A 25,055-nucleotide genomic window follows, 5' to 3' on the forward strand; every position below is an offset into this window, starting at 1 on the left:
TGTTTAAGAAAAAAATATTAAATGTAAATAATAAATATTAAAATTAAAAATAACACCGTGAAGAAAATGCATACAAAATTTAATATTTAAAATTTAATAATAACTCAAAACCAAAAAGATTACAAAATTCCCCTGCCAATGCCCACCTGCCCTCTCTCCCTCCAAATATTTCAGCGCGTTTGGTACAAAAAAAAATATTTTTAGATTCTTGAAAATATTAAGTTGATAATCTATATTACTATATTTGGTATAATATAAAAAAATTCTTAAAAAATAATATTTTAGTATTTATTTTTAATTATCTTTCCCACAAAAAATTTCTAAGGGGTTGGAAATTTTAGAATTTTACTGATTGAGAAAGTTTTTAATAACTAAAAAATCTAAAATACCTTTTATAACTCTATAATTCTTTTACGATTATTTTTTGTCATAATTTTATTCTTACAAACATATAAAATATGTATATATATATTTATACAAACATATAAAATATGTATGTATATATACACACATATATTCATACAAACACACATATTCATGCAAACATATATATTATGTATATATATACACACATATATACATAAATTATAAAAAAATAATATTTTTTGACTTCCTAAAAGATTATAGCTCTCAATATTTTATATACTAATTTTTTTATTATTTTTAAACAAAAAATAAAGTAAGAGTAATTTTAGAAAAAATATAAATTTCTAAAAATATTATATTTAAACTAAACATAAGAATTTAAAATTCTTAAAAAATAATATTCAATATTTTTAAAAATATTTAAGTTTAACTAATCATAAAATTATATAAATTCTGAGAATAATTTTTTTAAAAAATATTCTCAAAAATCATAAATTTAAAAAATTTAAAAATTTCTCTCCTACCAAACGTGCCAAATAATTCCCTCCAAATCGCCATTCTCCCTTCCTATCGGTGGAGCTGACCCCTATGTAATGCCATTCTCCCTTCCTATCGGTGGAGTGGAGCTGACCCCTATGTAATGCCGGAAATATCACCTCCTTCTCTCACTACGTTTGAGGTAATTAGGTCATGGATTTTTGTCTCAGAAGTTAATATTTGCTTTCAAATGCTTCATTTCGTATCGATCGGAGCGTTAATCTTAATTAGGGTTTGATTTTTGATTTTTGGATATTAGTAAGAAATCGTATGGGTTTTGCGAAGATCCTTGGGGGACAAGAATGTTAATATTTATTCTCGTAAGGCTTTTGGGGTAAGACAGATCTGTAAAAAACCGTGTGGGTTTTGCTGTTGCTGGTGCCCTGTCTTGCTGGTGTTGTCTGATCTGCTGCTATTTCTTCTGTATGATGATTCTAATTGGATTTTATGTCTTCTGTTTTTGACGCTTGCTTGAGTATGAGACTTCTAAATTCTATATTAATAAAGTATTGGGACTGCCTTCGTTGCTTGTTGCTGTTCTTATTGGGGCTGCCCGTTTTTACTGTTAAATGTTGTCCTTATAATGAGCGCTAGTGTTTCATTTGAAATACAAAAGATAAAAACTAAAAAAGGAAACTCCGCAAAAATTGTGTCCCTTCTGATGGAAGGGTTTCTCCATCAGAAAACATCCTGGAAAGGTTTTTTTTAGTAATTTGGAAGGATTAATGACAAGAACATGCTGCAATATACTTCTTGCTTTCATTTTCTTACATCAGAAAACTGTTCTGATTGACTGCGGTGTGCACAAAGTCTGGCACATTGCATATGGTCTGAAAGTATCCTTCAATTGCTCCTGTTTTTTCCATGAATGCATATCATAATGTAACAAGAACTCAATACACTTTTTATCTATTTACTGTTATGTTTCATTTTATATCCATTCCATGGTCCTATTCCATGTTAGGTTGGTTGAAGATCGAATGGCTTAGATATCATGGTCCCATTAACAATGTCTTAATATGACTTACCTATATTGCTGGCTTAGATTTTAAGATTTTAGTTGGTTTTGTTGGATAATCAGCTCTGATACAAGAACCAAAACACAGGAATTGAATTCTGTCATAATCATAGGATCAAAATTAGAGATACACATATTTAATGTGGTTCAACAATGTACCTACGGCCATGGCCGAAGGAGCAAAAATCTGCTATGTGAATAAAAGAAATACAAAGAAATAAAACCGTCTCTCTCAACCTAAAAACTCCAATACACCCAATCTCAGAAATCCCTCTAAAATTTGCATAGAAAACTGCACACAGAATGATCCTTAGTTCACTGAGCTCTGGATTGGTTATAGAAATTCTCTCTCTATCTCTATCATGAATTGGGTAAACTTATTAGAATTGAAGTCAATCTCAGTATGATTTGAATGTGTTTTGCCATTGATTCTAAATCGATTATAATGGATCAAAAACAGTAAAATATTCACCGCCGATTGAATTGATTATCATCATACTGTAAGCTTCCTTTTTCGACAAGACTGGAGGATTTGATGCAAGAAATCAGTTCACTCAACATACGGCTGTATCTTTGCTGGTTATATGAGCAATGAAGGAATCTAACTCCAAGCGCGAAATACCGCCAGCCTTCACCGCTTGTCGGATGACACTACCCAGCTTTTCCGCCCTTTTCCTTATCTCTTCCCCTTGTTTTGATGCCATTAAGCTTTTGACAGCTTTTGCAATGGTGGATGAACTCACTAGCTCGTCCTTGTTTAGCTGTGTGGACCACCGCCTGACGGCCACCCCAACTTTTAGTACGTCTGTTACCAGAAAGGCATTCTTGGGCTGGTCAGAATGCATTGGCCAGGCGGCAATCGGCACTTCCATACTCATACTCTCCATGCATGAATTCCATCCACAGTGGCTCAGGAATCCCCCCGTTGATACATGTTCTAGAATTTCTAGTTGAGGTGCCCAATCTCTCACCACCATTCCAACTTCGTTTATCCTCTCTTCAAACCCTTTTGGCAGTTGAGCTGATTGGCCTTCAACATCTGCTGCAAATATGTCTCCTTTATCTGCATCCCTCAACACCCAAATGAACTTCTGCTTACTTTCTTCCAACCCAAGCGCCAGCTCTTTGATCTGTTCATTTGATAACGAAATTGTCGTCCCGAAAGACACATACAACACAGATCTTGGAGCCTGTTTATCGAGCCACTCTAGACATTTATGTTGGCTATCGATCAACTTTCTGCTCTCACGATTGTTTATTGCCAAGTTCAAAGGCCCAATTGCCCAAACCTTCTTGTTACTGTCTTGATTGCTTTTCAAGTCGAGGTAAGTACCTTCAATCGTTCTGCAAGTGTTATAGATGGTTCCAGCTTGACATTTCAAAAACTCAGATTGAATTGCTACAAGATTTAGGAACTCGGATGTGAAACACCCGTCAAGAGATGGCAACCCTTCTGGTTCTGCAGTCTCGAAAGGCCTTCCTGCCAGCTGCCATCGATTATAGAAGGAACTGAATATGCCAGTGGGATTAAAGCCATAGGTTTCTGCATTCGGTATGCTAGCAGTGTCCTGCACTGCATAAGCCATAAGAACATCGTGGACAACGATAACTCGTCGAGCTGTGGCAGAGATTTTCTGCAGCAGCTCCGCCAGGGGCTGGCGGATATGCAAAGAGGCCTCAAAGGATGGTTGGAGGTGTACAGGAAATTTTGTGGTGGAGGCGGCTTTTGTATTGGGAGATGGGCTGAGGAAAGGAGGGGTGGGCAACTCATGGAAATGGATGTTGGCAGCTTGTAGAAGGCTTTTGTCACTGAAGCGGAGCTTGGCCTGGTGGATGTGGGTGGCGGAGCAAGCATAGTGGACTTGCAGCATGGCTGTGGCACCATTATTAGTGTTTCTGTAAGAGGAGATTAGGCAGGAGAGCTGGAGCAGCTGGTTGAGGTGGCTCTGGCATGGAAATGGCACCATTACCACCACCACCACCTGAGTTTCTTGGCAGCTGCTCTGCTCGTTATTGCTTGAATCCTTGGTCTGCTCGTCCATTGATAAACCAATACTATACTTTCTAGGAAGAGTTTTTGCCCTTATCTGAGTTATCTCCAATCTGGTCTCAGTTCAGCAGATCCACAAACTTTATGGCTAGGCAGCTTTTGTGGGTATAGCAATTGTCTTTTATCTTATTTGTTAATTAAATTTATTTATAGATGTTATTGTCAGAGCGAGTTTTGATAGTAACAATAATATTATTCATTTGTGGTTGATGGATCACAAACCTGAGTAAAATAAAAATAATCTCTGTAAAGAAAAAATACAAGCCTGAGTAAAGAAAGGAGATGTCCCAAGTCCAACCGTCATAATGCAAGTATTTTGTGCTTTAATTATTGAGTTTTTTATATAAAAAATTTATAGATGATATTATATATTTATATTAATGAAGAGAAGGTTGTCAATTTGCGGTAGTCCTCGTGGTCGATCTATTTTCTGAATCCGGCGGCTGTGATGTGATTCGTCTATGCAGCCATTTTTCCTGAAGAATAGTTATATTGACAAACAAATAGGCAATTGTTGTTGTTGTTGTTTATCGCGGTCTGTATGGCTCTTTGCTGTCGTCTTTTCTTTATTATTATTTCGTTGCCTCAGTCCGTGTTTTCATCCTTTTGCAACTGCCCCAAGATAATTTAAACAAAAATTTGACAGTTTCTGGTCAAAGGCAATTTTGGGCCTTTCGTCTGAATTTTTAAGATAAAAAGATAATGATTCCAAATAAAAAATGTTATCATAACAACCTGTTATCATAGCAATAAATTTTTTAAGCGTGGGGACTGGACTCGGATGATAGGAAGCTCAGTGCCCTGTGCTGTGTGGCTACCTGCTTTGCTTGATTTGTAGCCAATGCCAATCTGATTGTGTGTTGTGTAAAATGCATTTGCAGCGGTTCATCAGTTTCCTAATAGTGGCTTATCAGTAATTCAGTGTTATCAGGTATCATGTTTTCACGTTGTGTAAGGTAATTTTACAATATTAATTATAAGGTAATTTTTTTTATATAAACATGGTGTTAAAATTTTATCTTGTCATTTATCGGTAAAGAATTGTATTAGGAAGGGTATTTAGGGTAAAATTTTGCATAAAAATGGTGTTGTATTTAGGTAAATTTTCTATTGGAAGTGAACACAGAAATTTCCTATAAAGTTGAATAAACAAAAATTGTGAAAAGTCTTCAACTCCTGTAAATAAAAAAGTCATTAATTTATTTTTATTTTTTTAATACCCAAATCAGTATGAATTTTCTAGATAAAATTTCATTGTCTAAAGAATTGTTTTATTAAATTCTTCTCTTAAAATAATATTATTTTTTATTGATTTACACTTTACTATTCATTACCTAACATGAAAAATGATTCATGGGCTTAGGAAGTTTGGGAGTTTTTTCGTCTAAATAACATTCATTATTTATTGTCTAATAGTGAAAAATGATTCGTAAACTTGAGAAGTTGGGAGATTATTTTTGTTTAAATGATACTTTATTATTTATTGTCTAATATTAAAAAATGATATGTAGATTTAAAGAGTTGAGAAGTTTCCTCAACTAAATGAAAAAACAAAATAAACAAAGAATGAATTTAAATAAAAAATTATCATGAAATAGAATTAGTGTTTTTGTATTTTAAAAAATAAAAAAAATAAATTTTAATTAATTAGTAATTTTGAGCCCCTCTATTTTTGGGGCCCTAGGCATAGGGCTGCCAATGTGAATCTGCAACCCCTTTGTCACCCCTTGCCATATTATTTGTCTTTGTAACTTTCTTTGTTCTTCGTTTGACCGACATCCCTTCAACATCTCCCTTTGATTGGGAATATAGTGAGTCAATGTTAGGGTTAGGTTAAGCTTTTTCATTGCTACGAAGCCATGTTGTCGTCATTGCACCACTATCAATTTTCTCCTTTGAAAAGGTCGTTGATGCTACCTTCGAGGCCGTCGACGTTTTTGCCTTCAATGATGTTGCCTAACAACTCTTCATTCAGCAATGGTTCTAGTTGGTCAGTAGAAACCCATTGGCCATTGTCCAGATTTGGGTTGGGTTGGGCCGCCCCTGCGCCGGGGGGGGGGGGGGGGGGGGGGGGGGGGGGGGGGTGTGTTGGAAGAATCAGCCAAAAAGATGAAAATGAAGAAGAAAAAGAGGAATAAGCGAAGAAAATGAAGAATCCCTGACCATTGCCTAGGACGAAGAAAAAGATAAACGATGCTAGCAATGAAAAAGAATATCTAACAACAACCAAACTTCTCTTTCTCGATTGTTGGTGGCAAACTTGTTGAATATTAGTTACAATTATTTAGCAAGTTATTAGTAGTTAGTTGAATCAATTATATAATTAATTGGAATAACATCCATATAACAGTTGTATATAAATAGAATAGAATGATAGAAACATTTACAAGATAGAATAAATGGTATATCAGTTTTCTTCTTCTACCTTACCTTTCCATTTCAATTCTTCTATAAGGTGTGATACTTGACATGGTATCAGAATGTCGATCATGAAGATTTGTTTACTCTGAGAATTGATATCTTTTGTGGTTCTTTGCAGTCTCGATGTTGATAAGCAATATCTTTTTTTCTTGATCTCGATTAATAATCTTTCTATTTTTTCTTGAAAACAAGATGTTTTATGGCTTTAAGTGAAAATAGTATTGCAACCAGAATGGAAAATCGAAACCTTAACTTTGCAATAGGTGATCCTCTACAACTTCATGCCTTTGATCATCTAAGTATGATCTTAGTCTCAGCTCTGTTAATTGGTACCAATTATAGATCATGGAATAAGGGAATGCAAATTGCCTTTGGAACTAAGAACAAATTGGGTTTTATTGATGGAAGAATACCAATTTCAAAGGAGAATAATGATGAATTTGAAATTTGAAAGAGATGCAATTACATGGTTACTTCTTGGTTGTTGAATTCGTGGTTGTTGAATTCAATATTGAAAGATCTAGTTGATGCTTTCATTATACAACAAATGCCAAACAATTTTGGGATGAAATTGAAGAAAGATTTGGAGAAAGTTATGGACCTCTTGTAAATCAACTTTAACAAAAAATTAATTCCATTACTCAAGATAATCTTTTAGTTTCAGTCTATTATACTCAATTAAAGAGATTATGGGATAAATTAGCTCTAGTTGAACCTTTACCTATCTGTTTTTGTGGAGCTGCAAAAGCCATAGCTGAAATTACAGACAAAAACAAACTGATGTAATTCCTTATAGAGCTACATGATGGTTATGGCCAGCTTAGGAACCAGATCTTAACCAAACAGTACTCAGGTAGTAAGAAAGGCCAAAAGAAGTTGAGCAAAGGATTTTGTAATCATTGTAATCGCAATTGACATACAAGAGAAACTTATTACAAATTAGTTGATTGTATAGAGAATACAAAAACAAAGATTCTCCACAAAGGTTGATTGCTAATGTAACCAACAAACTAGACCTATATCTTGATATACCTTTAGACATCGTGCCTCTAGACAATTAGAAACGTGAAGTTTAATTACTACTACCTTTCACAAGATGCTTAAGACTAATACTTTGAACATCAACCTCACTATTGCCTTGAACAACTTTGCTAGCAACCTGAAACTAATGAAATTATGTTGCTTTGGTATGCTTGATGAAAACTCATGGATTCTTGACAGTGATGCTACTGACCACATCACATATCATAAAAAAATTATTTAATTATTTGCACAACCTTTCAAATCATGTTTCTATTTATTTGCCTACTCACACCGCCACAATTGTGACACTAGCAGGATTGATTCAATTAAGCCCTGTTATTAAGCTTCACGTTGTTCTATAGATACTTCATTTCATTTTAACCTTTTGTCTGTTAATAAGTTGCTTCATGACCTTTACCTGTAAGTAATTTTCTTTCCCTTTGGTTGCCTTATCCAGGACTTGAGTCATCTGTATATATTTTCATTTCATTTTAACCTTTTATATGTTAATAAATTCCTTCATGGCCTTTACTTGCAAGTAATTTTCTTTCCCTTTGGTTGCCTTATCCAGGACTTGATGACTCATGAAGTACTAGCTGTAAAGAAAGTTGAAAGGAGACTATACAAGATTGACAAGTCTAGTTTCCTTAAAGCCACAATTACTTCATTTCTTGCAAAGCTTCAGTCATTCAAAATTTCACCGATACCTGCTACTTTCTCTATTTACACTCAAACAAATAAAGAAAATTGTTCTTTTCCTATTACTATTGTACCTGTTACTTTATAACATCTTCATAAAGAGTTTACTACTGTTTCCAATTGTGAATTGTGGCATAATAGATTAGGTCATCTTCCTATCCGAAATGTAGTACATTCTTACATTAAAACACATATTTGATGAATCATTTTCATGCGATATTTGCCCTTTAGCCAAGCAAACGAGATTACAATTTTCTCACCACAATCCTAAAGTTATTAACCTTTTTGAGCTTTTCCACATTGACTTATAGGGCCCTTATCCGATTACTTCCTTATCTAGTGCCAAGTATTTCCTAACCATTGTAGATGATTTTCAAGAGCTACTTGGACATACATGAACCAACATAAGAGCCAAAGTCCTTCCCTCAAAATTTTCTTTAAAATGATTGATAACCAATTTCAAACCACAATAAAGACAATTAGAATTGACAACGGTTTAGAATTTCTTAATCAATCCGTCTTAACCTTGTTACATTCCAAAGGAATTCTGCATTAAATGACTTGTACATATACCCCCAACAAATTGGAGTGGTGGAGCGTAAATTGTTGGGCTGGGTTTCCTCCTTTGTGGAGAGATGGCCCACTAATTTTTATTTAATCATTAATTAAGCAAAGTAAAACTCAAATGAGTTAGGCTTATATGGAAACTTAGGGGTATTTTTGTTCTAAAAATATCAAGTATAAAAGGGTTTTAAACCCTTCTAATGTGGCAGCCGTACATAAGAAAAAGGGGAAGAAGAAAAGTGGAGAAATTGAGAAAAAGAGGTACAATCCAATTTTGATCAAGGAGCTCTTGGGGTTTGATTCGTGGTCCGATTTGACTGAAATTTGGTTAGCATGTTCACAATGTACAGCTCTACAATTTGAACGACATAGATCAGTTTAGAGCTCTCTGTTAACAAGCTTTTGTAGTAATTGCCGTTGCAGTCCAGTTTTGATCAAGAGGGTGTTTGTGGTTCATGGTCCAATTTGGTTAGCATGTTCACAACACATGAATTTACAATCTGAATGGGGGAGATCAGTTTTGGAGTTATTTGTTAACAGGTTTCTACAATAGTTGAGTTTTTTTACTTGGTGAGATCTCTTCTATTTCTTATTGCAGTTGTTTGGTTTCAAGAGTGGTTATTCTTGAAGAGATATTGTTATATGTCTCTAGTTATTGACAACTAGAGAAGATTTTTGCATATTCCCATTATTTGTTTGATAGTAAAAGTTTTGGGTGGACTTTGATCCTGTGATTTTTATTCATCGCATTGAAGGGGTTTTCCACATAAAATTTTAGAGTTATTGTAATTGAGTGATTACTACACTTATTTTTTATTACTTTATATTTGTTTGATTTAACTCTTACTAGATTCACACAAGAAAGGAGAGAACAAACTATTTGGGCATCCTTGTATTAAGTTGTTGATTTGACGTGTTTTTCTCCCAACACAAACATAGACACCTTCTTAAGGCGGCAAAAGCTCTTCAACCCTAATCCCATTTATCCAAAACTTTTTGGTTCAAATGTGTGTTAATTGCAACCTACCTCATAAATTGGATGCCTGTATCCATTTTGAATTGGGAAACCCCTTATTTCCAATTGTTTCATAAAGACCTTGATTATACTCATTTAAAAACTTTTGGTTGCTTTTGTTATGCCACAAATACTCTATCTCACATAGACAAATTCACACCAAGGGCCATCAAATGTGTCTTTATTGGTTACTCATTGTCAAAAAGCTTATAAACTTTTTGAATTTGCTACCACCACTATCTTTGTAAGTAGAAATGTTACCTTTTTTGAGACCAAATTTCCTTTTAAAGACATTGTTTTTCCTTTTATATCAGGACAATACACCATTACCTCAAATTCTTGTCATCATTTCTACTCCCACAACTATTTCATCTCCTACTTTATCACCACCTTCTTTGATTGATAGATTATCGAGTGTTCTTCCCCAATCGCCTTTTCAACCTAAATTTCGATAAAGCACTCGGATTCATCACAAACTAGTTTGGTTAATGATTTTGTCAGTTTGGTTCAAACTTTATCTGCCCATGCTTCCACTTCTAAGTCAGCAGGTAAGATTTTCCTTCCTAATTTTGAATCCATTATTTTTTCCCTTACTTATCTCTCTTTTCTTAATAATACTTCTTCCATCACTAAGGCATGTACTTTTTACCAAACATCTCGTGATCCTAACTGAGTTACAACAATGGAGTAAGAGCTAAAAGCTCTTGAACAAAATGGCACTTGGCAAATTACTAATATTTCTAAGGGCAAGAAATCTATTGGTTTCAAATGGGTATATCATGTGAAATATAAACCTAATGGAGAGGTTGACAGATACAAAGCATGATTAATAACTGAGGGCTACAATCAAATAGAAGAGTTGGACTATAAAGATCGATTTTCCCTTGTGGCCAAACTAGTAACAATCTGTCTTTTAATTACTTTTGTCATTGCTAAGGCTTGGCCTGACATTAACAATGCTTTTCTACATGGTTATCATGATGAGGAAGTTTATATGACACCTCCTGATGGTTATTCTATTGCTCCAGGCAAGGGGTGTTTTCTTAAGAGGTCTTTCTATGGCTTGAAACAAGCCTTATGCCAATGGAATTAGGAATTCAGTGGTCTTCTTCTTAAACTTGATTTTGTTCAATCACCATATGATCATTGTCTCTTCCTCCACAAAACTGATGCTCATTTTGTTATCCCACTTATATATGTTGATGATGTCCTCAACACTGGTGATGATATTGATTTTATTCAATCTACCAAGTCTGCTCTTGATAAGCAGTTTATTGTCAAGAATCTCGGCTTCCTTATGTATTTTCTTGGTCTTAAGGTAGCTAGGTCCTCCTCAGGGACTTTTCTTTGCCAATGTAAGTTTATTATGGACTTGGTTGCTGCTATCGACCTTTAAGATGCCAAATATTCACCCTTTCATCTATCTAAGGGATTACATTTGACACTTGACCAAGGGACTCCTCTTCCTAACCGAGTACACGAGATTTATTGGTAAACTGCTTTATATCAATCTAACAAGGCCTGACATTAGCTATGTTGTACAACATCTTAGTCAATTTATGGCCTCTCCTTGTCAGCCATATCTTGATGCAACTCTTCAATTGATTAAGTATCTTAAAGGCACTATTTCCCAAGGACTTTTCTATCATGCTTCTAACAACTTATCCCTCACTACCTACTGTGATGCAGATTGGGTTTCCTGCTCTTTCTCTCACAAATCTTTAATAGGTTTTTGTATATTCTTTGGTGGTGCTTTAGACTCTTGAAAAACTAAGAAACAAGCTACAATTTCTTGTTCTTCCATCAAGGTTGAATATCACACCATGGCCTTTTTCACCCTATTCTTCTTTATTGTGACAACAAAGTTGCTTTCCACGTTGCTGTGAATCTTGTTTTTGATGAGCGTACTTAACACCTTGACATTGATTGCCATTTTGTCAGAGACCATCTCAAGCAAGGTTTCATTGCACCAGCTTTTGTACCTTCTTTTTTGTTGCTCCCAAACATGTTTACTATGTCTTTTTAACTTGGGGTTTGTGTAATCCCCAATCTCCAACTTGAAGGGAGGGGGAGGGGGTGTTGAATATTAGTTAGTTAGTTACTTACAATTATTCAGTAAGTTGTTAGTACAATTAGTTGAAATAACATCCACATAGCAATTGTATATAAATAGAATAGAAGGACAAAAGCATTTACAAGGCAGAATATATCAATTTTCTTCCTCTACCTTACCTCTTTATTTCGATTCTTCCGTAATATTTGACATCAACAACCCCCTCTTTCTCTTTGCCTTTCTACCTTTCTCCTGTGGTTGCCCGTAATGGCAAGGGCCGTTAGCAAGCTTTGATTGAAGAATAAGATCTGTTATTTGACATTTTCTTTTTATTTTTTTTGTTTCTTTTTGCGTTAAACTTGGTTTTAATTTTATTTAATTATCATTTGATTAATTTAATTAAAATTTAAGTAATAAAATTAATAATGAGGGTTGTTTGAGTAAAAAATATAAATCATAAGTACCTTTAGAAATATTTTTAAATTATAAAGGGTACCCAACAAATGACCCATACCATAAAAGGTATGGGTGCAATTTACCCGTTGTTGGCACATTTTCTCCTACCAACTTTTTCAGTTAAATAAAGATATTTTGGTTGTACAAGAACAAATATACTAAGATAAATAGAGTAAAATTTGCAATTATCTTTCATATTTATTCACACAGAATTTTATCTTCATTCGACCCATAATATCTAGTCTGATTAAAACAAGGTTGCACCTTAATTAATTAGCTGAAAATTAGTTATAAAATCAGCATGAGAATGTTGGGCGACTATAAGATCAATTTTGTTATATGAGTCAGAATATTGAATAATTAAATACTAGCATGACCAAAAGATGAGCGTAGCGGAGATGGAGATGTTAAGATAGATGTGCAACCATATAAGAAAATATAAAATTAGAAATGAGTTTATTCGTAATAAGGTAGAAGTAATGCCAATCGAGGAGAAGATGAGAGAGATTAGACTAAGATGGTTTGCTCATGTAAGAAGAAAACCAATAGACACTCTTATAAGGAAAGTTGATGAAATATAACACAATTAGTAAACAAAAAAGAAGATAGAGGCAGAGTTAAGAAAATTTTGGAAGAAACATTATAGTTTGATATGAAGTATATGAACATAAATGAAGATATGATAAAAGACAAAAATATATAAAAGTTTAGAATTTATGTAGTCGACTTCACATAGTGGGGTAAAAGCTGAATATATTGTTATTTTTATGAAACCCTCCATTATTGAATATACACACCTTAAAAAGCACCCTGGCTTCCAGCTCAAGACTGCATGCTTTTTCGCTTACATAAATCATAATACACAATTGAAGCCACGAGTATGTTTTGAGTTTTAGATTGATTAATTTTTGTTTACGTATCTTGAATTAATCTGGGATTGGAAAAACAAAACAAATCCAGTAAGATTACTAATTATGGGATGGAATCAAAGATGGATGTAAATGACAATATTGATGAGAGACCATAACTACTAAAATTCGATCAAGACTGATAAGTACCTTAATTAGGGACCATAAAATGGGAAAACATTGGGTGGGATGGCATATACTTGCTAGTTCAATATTCATATGGCATCACTGCTTCTGGACTCGATCAGGGTTACAGATCATGGGATTGAACAAAGATGAATGTAAAATGACCAATGAAAAGTTGTTGCAATATTGATGAGAGTCATAGTGTTGACAACGAGGTAGGGGCCCTTGGAGCTAAATTCCAATACCCTGTCCCATACTCTACACGGGATCGAGCACCTCGAAGTCAATGTCTTTTTTGCTAAAAAAAAATAAATTAAAATACCATATTATACATATTTAAATAGTTTTTAAAATGATTTAGAGTTTAGGGGATGTATCCGTGATATGCATGTACAAATAAAAAAAATGCACTTTAAATCATATTCACATAAATTTGTATTTTTTAAAGTAAAATCAAAAAAGATATTTTAGAATTTATTTTACTGACAATATTTCGTAACTTCAAAATAATTTATTTAATTAATTAAGAGTATAAAATATTTATTTATATTCATATATCTATATAATTGTTGGCGTTTGAAAATGGTCGACCGTGATTTGTTAGCTCACACTGGTGTAATGAATCAAAGAGGGAGAATGGATTATCTGGTTCGATTTGTTGACCCGTCCGCCGATTCTTGTAAGGTACTTCGATGCTCAAGTAAGTGAACGAATAAGTAAAAATGTATAGTATTAACAAATTGGTAGAAAAAATATACCCTGCCTCTAGTAAGAGCTGATTGATATATAGGAGAAGGAGATGTTCTCATGCATGTGTCGTACGCCTGCAGGTGATGGAACAGAAAATCTAGACACGACCGTAATGATGTTGTTGCAAGGGGCCAGGATGTGACTATCATGGGCCGAGAGGACGGGGCTAGATTGGGTCTTTCAGGCCCAGCTGGGACGATTTCTAGCTCACTAATATTCTTCGGCGTCTCACCTTTTCGTTATGTGAGCTGATTGACCAGGCTAACGAACTGCAAGAGTCGCTGAGAGCTCGCTCAAAGTGTAGCTGCGAGCTTGCTAGCTAGTGTGGAACTCGTTTGGTCCTGCGATTTGAGCTTGGGCTCCAACGATGTGCGAGCTTGTTTCGACGAATTCAATTTGAGGTCTACTGGGCTGTATGCGATTGGGCGGACCTGCTGAGTTGAGTCAAGCCCATAAAGAATAGAACGAAAAATGCTCGTAACAATAATAAAATAGAACAGTTTTTGAAAATGTCTAACATACATTTTATGGCTGAGATGAATTTTAAATCTTAATCAATGGCTGAGATCAAATACCTACATATCCCCCCTCGGCCCTTGTCGCCCCCAAACACACAAATACATATATATACACACATACGCGCATACATACACACAGAGACATATATACAGAGCCATATATACATGTGTTTTAGAAAAGTAGATAACCCAGTGCACCCACTATTCCTTCTGGCCATGTTTTACCAACCCACTTGGCAGTTGAAAAACGTTTGGGATGGTGGGTGACGACTATAAGAGAGCTTATAATGCCTTAAAATGTAAATCATGAATTGCCATTATAAGAAGAATTGGGATATATGCCTTAAATATATTTTATCTTTTTTTTTTTAATCCTAAGTTCCTGACACATACATATATATACACAAACTTACACGCATACATATATATACACATACATATGTATATGGAAGAAGGGGGAAGAAGAAAATGGGAAGAAAAAAAAATAAATTAAGAAAGAAAAGAAAAGGAAAAAAAGAAAAAGAAAATATAAAATATAGAAAAAAAAAAGTTTAGGTCGTGCATGAAGGAGAAGTAGGAGGAAGAAGAAGATAAGAGGGAAGAAAGAAAAAAAAAAGAAAAAATTTGAAAAAAAAAAGAGGGAAATGATATTATTAATGGGTGTGTTTTGGCAAGAGATAGTCAAAGAGGCGATGCGAGTGTAAATGTTTGTTGGTTTCTTCTCTAGATTGATTGATGTAAAAATAATTAATAAGATAAAATTATAATTATAATTTGTGTCTATTCGACCACTATAAAATAAAGAGTATCATAGATTATAATTTTTTTTTTAATTTTTCTTAAAGAGTATCATTCTTAATATTCTAATTTTAAAAGCATTTAATACTTAATTTCTAAGTATTTTAAATATCAACAGTGTAAATTTTGAAATATCATGTAAGTTTTAAATAAAAAAATACCAATAGTGTAAGTTTTAATGTATAAGAATTGACATTTAGAATTTGACATGGATGATCTAAAAGAAATAAAAATATCTTTTTAAAATTATTGATGATCAAATGTTTTTAGTGTAAAATTTTATTCAAAGTAGGAATTTAATTCAAAATTTAATATTTTTATCTTTAGGTGTTGAATCTTTGATATTTAAAAAAATGTGAAATTGGTTAATCTATCCTATTAAGTTACTTAAAGATGCAAATATTCAAAAAAATTCATTTTCATAATTTTATTTTTAAATTTTTTAAAATTAAAATAATATAAAAATAAAAAAATTTTTGACCACGCATAGCCGGAGAACCCAAGGTTTGGGAACCCAAGGGTTCCCAACCACTCACAATCAAGAACCCAAAGTTTTCCAACCCCGAATCAGAGTCCCCTTATCCATTGATGGTTGCGGTCATGGCTACCGACGATGATTGGTATGTATTGTTTGATATTTAATTTTTAATTTAATTTATTTAGATTGTAGAACACTTATTGATATGCTTCATTATATAGATTTAATAATTTTTTTTATTATAAAACGTTAACAAGTATACAATAATTTTTATTTTTATTTTTTGTTCAATGTTTATAATTTTTTTTTTTTACTTGCCCTTATATTTTAATTTAGAATATTAATGAACATTATAAATCTTATATATTTGAGTTTTGTAGAGCATTTAATATAAGTAAAATTATTACAACATAATATGTATAAATTATAACTACATTTTAATCTTAATATTATTTATACCGTGTCTTTAGGCATGAGTATACGCTAATATATAAATATAGAATAGATGAATTTTTTATATTTTAATATATTATTATACATTTAGTAGAATAGATAATATATATATATATATACACAGAGAGAGAGAGAGAGTGCATTGGGGTGGAGAAGGTAAATACTATTCTCTCTCTCTCTCTCTATATATATAGAGAGAGAGTGCACTGGGGGTGGAGAAGGTAAATACTATTCTCGCCTCTACTTCAGTCAAATAGTCTTTATCCCTGCTCAACTAGGGTGTGCCAGGGTTGGTTTTTGTAGGTTTAAGTTACTTTACCAACACTTGTTAGAGCTACGAGAATACTATCAAAACTAGTATACCTTGGGACCACAAAAATGGGAAAAAGAATGGGTTCAACAACATATACATGCTAGATGATCAATATCCACCGTCACTAATTTTAGACTCTAGCTCACCGCATAATCAGAAATAGTACTGTTGTTTAAACTAGATTGTGAGAATAGATCCCAAAACACTAGATTTATCCCTAGATCCCATATCCATAGATTCAATCGACAGGAGACAGTGAAGAATGAAACATATATAGATGAAGGCATGGGTTGAGGGTGAAGAGAGAAATAGAGGCAAAGGGGGGCAAAGAAGCTTAGAGGTTGAATGTGAAGAGAGAAAATAGAGATGATGCGTAAAACCAATTAAGCCATAAGAGGAAAGGGGGGAAAAGGTGTGGGAAAAGAGGCCAAGCAAGAGGCATCAATAGAAAGCAAGGGAAATGGAGAGAGGCAGTGAGAAAGGGCAAAACGCAAAGGAGAGAAGAGAGAGAGAGAGAGAGAGTTTAGGAGAAAAGGTCAAAACAGTTAAGTCCAAACATAGAGAGATAAAAAAGAGAAAGAGAGAGTTTAGGAAACAAAGTCTAATTAATGGTGAAGTCCAAATAGTATAGCCAACATATACTTTTCTCAAACTTGAGAGGACCCTCAACTCTTTATGACTATGTACTAGCCTTGGTGCTAAATAGCTAAAAAAAGGTGTACCTCTCATTGTTCACATAGTTTTTCATTTTGGAGGACATTTCTCGGTCAAGTTCATCCATATGTCATATGACTCCTTTTTCAGCTAAACTTTATATTCCTTCCATTGTTTTGACATGTTCTTCAAGAATCAAACATGTCTTCTTGAATGTAGCAAGCGTGTCTATATTGTCTTTAAAGAATAAATTCAATTAAAGGAAATGGTTAAAATATACAAACAAGTAATATCAGAACATTGACCACTGTCAGGGAAATGTTTGTTTACAATGATTTCTTGTCACATTTGGACCTTGTAAGGATGTAGTTCTAGACACCTCCAATTAGTGAAGGTGATGGGACAAAGTGTGTTATCTCTGACCATGATACCCGTTGCATTGCCAACTTTGCATATGCAGTTAAGTCCACTATCTCTCTCTCTCTGTGTACATTCAACTCGACATGGAGTTTCTTGTCAGTGCCCCAACCATCGACTTGTCATGCAATTCCCTTCTTATCTTTGTTGGGACATTTGTATAGAGCTTACCTATATCAAGGGAAAATGAAAATTTAAGAAATATAGTTTTATATATGAATGGTTCACATAAAATTATAACAAAGTTGAAACTAAAACATAATTTAGTTTAAGTAGCAGTATTCTTCCAAGTGTGTGGATAAGTAAAGTGGGTGTCCTCGTCAAGATATATATTGTCTACTGGCGCCCTAATTAAGCTGGTCATCTATCAAAGGAAGTGTCCCCGAGATCTCAGGAATTGGATCAAACAATTAACTGGTTATATGAGCAATAAAGGAATCCAATTCCAAGCGTGAAGCGCCTCCTTCCATCACTGACTGCCGAATGGAAGCACGCAATTTCTCCGCCCTCTTCCTCATCTCTTCCCCTTGTTTTGAAGCCATTAACCTCTTGACAGCTTCTGAAATGGTGGAAGAACTCACAATCTCGTCCTTGTCTGGTTGTAAAGGCCACTGCTTCACTGCTACCCCAACCTTCAGTAGTTGTGTTACAAGGAAAGCATTCTTGGGCTGATCGGAATGCATCGGCCAGGCGGCAATCGGCACTCCCATGCTCATACTCTCCATACACGAATTCCATCCGCAGTGGCTCATGAATCCGCCTGTTGACTCATGCCCTAGAATTTCCAGTTGAGGTGCCCAATCCCTCACCACCATTCCAACTTCTTTTATCCTTTCTTCGTACCCTTCTGGCAGCAGTTGAGCTGATCCACCTTCACCATTAATATCTCCTTCGAATATGTCCCCTTTATCTGCGTCTCTCAACACCCAAATGAACTTTTGCTTACTTTCCTCCAACCCAACTGCTAGTTCTTTGATCTCTTCATTTGTCAATGAAGTCGTCGTTCCAAAAGAAACATAGAGCACCGAGTTCGTAGCCTGCTTGTCAAGCCACTCCAGGCATTTATGTTGGCTATTGATCAACCTTCTGCTCTGATCATAATCCTTTACCAGTGCTAAATTCAAGGGCCCAATTGCCCAAAGCTGCTTGTTACTGTGTTGATTTCTCTGGAAATCGAGGTAAGTACCCTCGATGGTTCTACAAGTGTTACAGATGGTCCCAGCTCTAAATTTCAACAACGGAGAGTGAAGAGCTATGAAATTTAGGATCTCGGAGGTGTAGCACCCGTCTAAAGATGGCAACCCTTCTGGCTCTTCTATCTGGAAAGATTTTCCCATCAGCTGCCATCCATCAAAAAGGGAACTGAAAGAGCTAGTGGGATTAAAGCCATAGGATTCTGCAGTTGGTATAGTAGCAATATCTTGGACAGCATAAGCCATGAGAGCGTCGTGGACAACAATAACTCTTCGGGCTGTGGTGGAGATTTTCTGCAACAGCGCAGCCAAGGGCTGGCGGAGATGCAGAGAGGAATCGAAGGATGGCTGGAGGTGTGCGGGGAACTTGGTGGCCGCGCCAGAGGCATTTGGGTCGGGAGAGGGGTTGAGAAAAACAGGGGTACGCAGCTCATGGAAGTGGATATTGGCGGCTTGGAGAAGGCTTTGGTCATTGAACCGTAGCTTGGCCTGGTGGATGTGGGTGGCTGCGCAAGCATAATGGACTTGCAGCAGCATGGCACCATTATAATTGTTTCTGTAGGATGAGATTAGGCATGCGAGCTGGAGTAGTTGGTTGAGGTGGCTCTGGCATGGAAATGGCACCATCACCACCGCCTTAGCTTCTTTGCTGCTGCTCCGATCATCATTGCTTGAACATTGGTTCAACTCATCCATGGATAAACCAGCACTACAATTGCCCTTAATCACCAATTTGCAAGTTTAACCTCGGCAGATCCAATCCTTTCAGAGGGCTCTTCTGTGACTATTGATTGACGCTTTTAACATAATAAGTAAGAATTTTGGGCAAAATACACGATGAATGAATTATTTGCGCAGCAAGCCTACAAAATTAAAGCAAAACCTACAAAACAAGATGAACAGAACAGAGTAGCTTAAAATTTAATCAAACATCCCCTAGTAGTTTAAATTGTAAATTATCTGAAACAAAAAGAAGGGAAACCAAACTAATATCACATACTAAAGAAAAGAAAATATGCAAGAAATTGAAGAAAAGAAACAAAAGAATAGAAAGCAACTTCTCTAGTAAGTTTTGATGTCTTTAGGTAACATTGCCAACTGACCCATGTCAGTTACAAAAATAGTATAACAAAATTTTTTTTTTATGCAAAAATATAACTTAATGTTAGAATTTATGATTCAAAATGTGTTTTCATATATTTGTTTATGTGCATTTCTATTTGCATTTTGATATATGCATTTGGGTTTCATCTTACTTGCATTTAATTGTGTATATGATCTGCTAATTATTTTGTGGGCCAAATAACCATTGGGCCGAGATTTGTTTATGAGCCAAGCCCATTTTTTCATGCGGCCCATGCAATATGCCTCAGCCCAACCTGGTTGCTTGCTACTATATAAGGGCAGCTTCATGCCCTAGCTGATCCAGATCGCTTTCTCTCTCATTTTGAAACCTTATGTTTGGTGCATGAAGTGAGACTCTCTCTCGCTTGTAAATCCTTCTCTCATTCGATTGACTTCGATTTGTGGTAAGATCACACGGTAAGGTTGTATTGTTTTAATCTCTGTTGTTGAATAGCTTGAGACGTGAGAGATTTGGTATAACTGATAGATCAGATTCTTGACACAATATTGAGATCGGTAGAACAGATACTATACTTGTTCATGTTTTTTTTTTTTTTCTTCTGATTTTAGTTTATGTATTTGCATTACGTTTTGTTCTTGTTGTGATCTTGTAATCCGGTTGTAATCGAAAGCTATTTAGTGGATTGACTAGAGGCGAAGCCTCTGCCGTGAGTAGAATTCTTTTGAATCTGAACACGTATCTCACTGTGTTGTTGTTCTGTGTGCGTGAGTTGTGTTTTGAGGGTTTCGTTTCTGTTTCTATTTTACTGCGCTTGCTCTTGGTTGGTTTGGCCAATTAAACAAGGTTGTAATACATTAACAAGTGGTATCAGAGCACTTGGGATTCAAGATCCGGGCCAAACCATTTCAGATCCAGAAAGGTAAACACGAAGATCTTTTTTTGGATCTTCGATTTGGGTAAGAATTTTTTTTTTCAGTTGTCCTAATTTTGCGATTTGTTTTGTTTTGCCCTAATTTCATAATCATTACGATTTTTCCAGTAATGGTGTATGTGATTCTGATTTGCTTAAATTCCCTTTCTTGAGTTTTTTAAAGCATGCTCAAATTTGCTTGATTCCCGTGTCTTTTCTTTCCCCAACTCTTTCTGAAGTTCTTGATTCTGTTTATCATCTAATAAGTTTTTCGTTTTGTTTTTAGCCTAATATTGTATTGATTTCTTGATTTTGTGTTTTAAATCCAAAATTGTTTTTCTTTAAAATCAGTGTTTAAATTCTGATTTGTCTTAAAAGGGTTTAGAGAGTGTCTGATAGGACTGCTTATCTTGTTCGATTCTTGATTAGCCTATTTTTAGCTTGTTTATATTTTTTCTATATGGCTCTATCTAAATTGGAAGTAGATAAATTTGATGGCCATGGCGATTTTAGCATGTGGCAGAAAAAGATGAAGGCAGTGCTTGTCCAACACCAGTGCGTGAAGACTCTGTTGGAAATAAAGGAGGAGAAGGATAAACAACTCTCCATGACCGCCCAAGAAAGGCAAGACATGGATGAGATGGCTTTTTCCTTGATCATCCTCAGTCTAGCAGACAATGTCCTGTGCCAGGTAAATGAAAAAGAATCAACTACAAAGGTATGGTCTAAGTTGGAGTCCTTGTACATGACTAAGTCTCTAACTAATAAAATATTTTTGAAAGAACAATTGTTTGGATTTAAAATGAACCCTGCAAAAAACCTAGAGGAAAATCTAGATGAATTTAAAGTGATTACAATAGAATTGGCCAATGCTGATGAAAAAATTTCTGATGAGAATCAAGCTATTATTTTGTTAAACTCTTTGCCAGAAGCTTATAAAGACCTTAAAATAGCCATTAAATATGGTAGATCTTCTTTGACCTTAGAAGATGTGCTGTTAGCTCTTAGATCTAGGGATCTTGAGGTTAAGAGGGATATTAGGTCAAGTTCTGCAGAGGGACTGCAGGTTAGTGGTCAAGTAGATAAAAATGCCACTAGGGATAAACCTACGATTGGAGGGTCAAGAAAAGGATCCTCAACAACCAAGACTTACTGGCACTGTAAGAAAGAGGGTCACTTAAGGAAAGAGTGTTTCAAAAGGAAGAAAGATCTCAAGAAAAATAAAGCTAAAGAAGAATCAGCCAACCTGCTTGATAGTTATGAGAGTATAGAAGGTCTGTAGGCTTGGAGTCTAGGCATTAAAAGGCTAGGGCATTGGTCATAAGAGAGCTGTTAGAGTTAAGCATGTTAGGCATGAATGGATTTGTTTAGGTTTGTAACCTAGAGGTCTGTATAAATCCTGTTTTATTGTATGGGATAGAGTTTCCCATAGATGCCTGTGTTTTTGATTCCCATGGGTTGTAAGTTGCTTTCTTTGTCTCTTTATTGGAAGTTATTCTGAGTTCCTGGTTTCTATCTAAGACCTGTATTTAAATTATGTTTTAGGCCTAGATGTTGATGTGTGCCTGGTCTTGTAGTATTTGATGGCCTTGTAGAATTAGACTTACCTGAACAAACTGATAATGTAGAGTTTGAGGTGGAAATTTGTTAGTCTCAAGGTGGAACCTTAGGAAATTTTTGTGTCTAATGGAAGGCTGAGTGTTAGCCCTTATTTCTTGTTTATAGAAGTCTTGATAGAGGTTTCTGTTGTTTTAATGAGGCATGTATTAATCGAGTCAATCTCGGGTTTTAAGTTTGAGCAAGCTGTGTCATTGCTCAATGTGCTCCCTTTGTAGCTGGGAGAGTTGTAGAGGTCTCTAGTCAAGGCCACTATTAATCCATTCTTGAATTAAGGTTGAATTTGTTAGGATTTATGATTCAAAATGTATTTTCATATATTTGTTTATGTGCATTTGTATTTGCATTTTGATATATGCATTTGGGCTCATCTTACTTACATTTAATTGAAGTTTAAATGTGTATATAACCTGCTGATTATTTTGTGGGCCAAATAGCCATTGGACCGAGATCTGTTTATGAGCCAAGCCCATTTTTTCATGTGGCCCATGCGATTTGCCTTAGCTTACCCCAATTGCTTGCTGCTATATAAGGGCAGCTTCATGCCCTAGCTGATCCAGATCGCTTTCTCTCTCATTTTGAAACCCCATGTTCGGCGCATGAAGTGAGACTCTCTCGTTTGTAAATCCTTCTCTCGTTCGATTGACTTCGGTTTGTGGTAAGATCACACGATAAGGTTGTATTGTTTTAATCTCTGTTGTTGAATCGCCTAAGGCGTGAGAGATTTGGTGTAACTGATAGATTAGATTCTTGACACAATCTTGAGATCGGTAGAACAGATACTATATTTGTTCTTGTATTTTTTTATTTTTTTTTTCTGATTTTAGTTTATGTATTTGCAATATGTTTTGTTCCTGTTGTGATCTTGTAATCTGGTTGTAATCGAAAGCTGTGAGTTGTGTTTTGAGGGTTTCGTTTCTGTTTCTATTTTACTGCGCTTGCTCTTGGTTGGTTTGGCCAATTAAATAGGGTTGTAATACATTAACACTTAATATAAAATATATTATACAAATAAATGATACAACTATTCAATTACAAAAATTCTATATATACATTTATAAACATGAGGTTATCCCATTTTCTCTTTCTCCCCAAGTCAAACCCCTTCCCCAAATCCCAACAAATATTTTCCTTCTCGTCATATTTAATCTTACTCTTTCCCCATTTTCTGCTCAAAAATCAACCCCTTTCCCTCCAAAACTTCTCCATAACCCCAAACACTTTCACCTCCATCCACACAAAACTTCTCAATTGCTCACAGTCACACAGTTTGATGTTGTGGGGGTTAAGGTGTCAGACCCCTTTTTCCAACAATAGCTTCAACAATCGCTATGACTCAAATCCTCGTAATCAGACCCAAAAAGAGATCGTTATTCTGGTCACCCCACCTTCCTCTTTATTTAATCCAAAAACAAAGAAAAAAAAGACCCCGCGACCTAAAATCCTGATCATGTTGCTAACACACTCACAAAAAAACAAGATAAATCTTAGAAATCCAGCCCCCTCCACCTCAGAGAAAATGCAATACAATGCACACAATCAATTTTTACAAAGATTTCTACAACTCCAAGAACCCTAGTTTCATATACATTTATACATACCAAATCAGGGGTCAAGCGACGAGACGAGAGAGTGAGAGAGATGATACAAAATACATGGCCTACCTGCGCGATGAGCGGCGGATGTGAAGGCTCTCTAGTTCCTACATCTATTTCCGGCAGCCAGGGAGACCGAGACCGAGACCGAGGGAGAGAGGGGCGGGCGGACCCTTATCCCTCGATCCAGCCCTCTTTCTCTCTTTATTCTTTTTAGTCGTTTTTTAGTTAAATGTTAATAATATTTTTATTTGCGTTGATAAAGTGATTGGTTATTGTATTTTAATTTTTATTAAAATTAAGTTATTTTTTATTTTTTGTTGAGTTTTATTAATAAAAAATGTCATTATATACATTAATATAAAATTTAAAATATTTGACATTAAAAAATATCTAATAAAATTTGACAATCAAATAATTTTGAAACTTATAGTAATATGTACGATCACGTCAATTTTTGTTAATAAAATTTAATGAAAAATTAAAAATGCTTGAATTTTAATAAAAATTAAAATATGACGACTAATTTATTTTAAAATACAAAGTTGAGGGATGACTAAGAGTATAATTTATCCTATGTTAATAACTTGGTAACATATAAAATGCTTTTCTTATTTTCTCAAAATAAAATTATATATATCTATATAGTATATTGTTATTTATTCATGAATTATTATATATTAATAGATATATGTCAATACATTATAATATTAAATAATTAATATATGACATGAAAAATAGATAGCATATTATAGTTAATATATTAATTTCTTAATAAGTACTTTAATATATATTAAAAATAATATATGAATAATTGAATATGCTCTAATAAATAATATGGTATTATATATATATATAAAATAAATTTCCTGGGGTTGCTTTGTTTGTGCCTTTTTGTTTCTTTTATTTTCTTTCTACGGGTTACACAAACACAATTGAATGAGACTATATATTAAAACAACTGAATAATCCACGCTTAAAAGTTAAAAATATGATTGGAAATTCACTTGTTTGATGCATGAGAGGTGTAATTACA

The 25,055-nt window shown here is 34.6% G+C and overlaps 2 protein-coding genes across 2 annotated transcripts; both read right to left on the bottom strand.

Annotated features, from left to right (window-relative positions):
• Window positions 1–2,008: 2,008 nt before the first annotated feature.
• On the bottom strand, window positions 2,009–4,065 carry LOC127789553 (zeatin O-glucosyltransferase-like). The gene has a single exon (XM_052318462.1). It carries the CDS (start codon window positions 3,961–3,963, stop codon window positions 2,476–2,478), a length of 1,488 nt encoding a protein of 495 aa, XP_052174422.1. The 5' UTR covers window positions 3,964–4,065; the 3' UTR covers window positions 2,009–2,475.
• Window positions 4,066–17,477: 13,412 nt separating this feature from the next.
• Window positions 17,478–24,233, bottom strand: LOC127790385 (zeatin O-glucosyltransferase-like). The gene is made up of 3 exons (XM_052319881.1): window positions 24,089–24,233; window positions 18,033–19,693; window positions 17,478–17,788 (listed from the first exon to the last, which is right to left on the bottom strand). Exons 2-3 carry the CDS (start codon window positions 19,504–19,506, stop codon window positions 17,694–17,696), a joined length of 1,569 nt encoding a protein of 522 aa, XP_052175841.1. The 5' UTR covers window positions 19,507–19,693; window positions 24,089–24,233; the 3' UTR covers window positions 17,478–17,693.
• Window positions 24,234–25,055: the final 822 nt, after the last annotated feature.

The sequence above is a fragment of the Diospyros lotus genome, chromosome 14, assembly GCF_014633365.1.
Source record: "Diospyros lotus cultivar Yz01 chromosome 14, ASM1463336v1, whole genome shotgun sequence".
NCBI lineage: Eukaryota > Viridiplantae > Streptophyta > Magnoliopsida > Ericales > Ebenaceae > Diospyros > Diospyros lotus.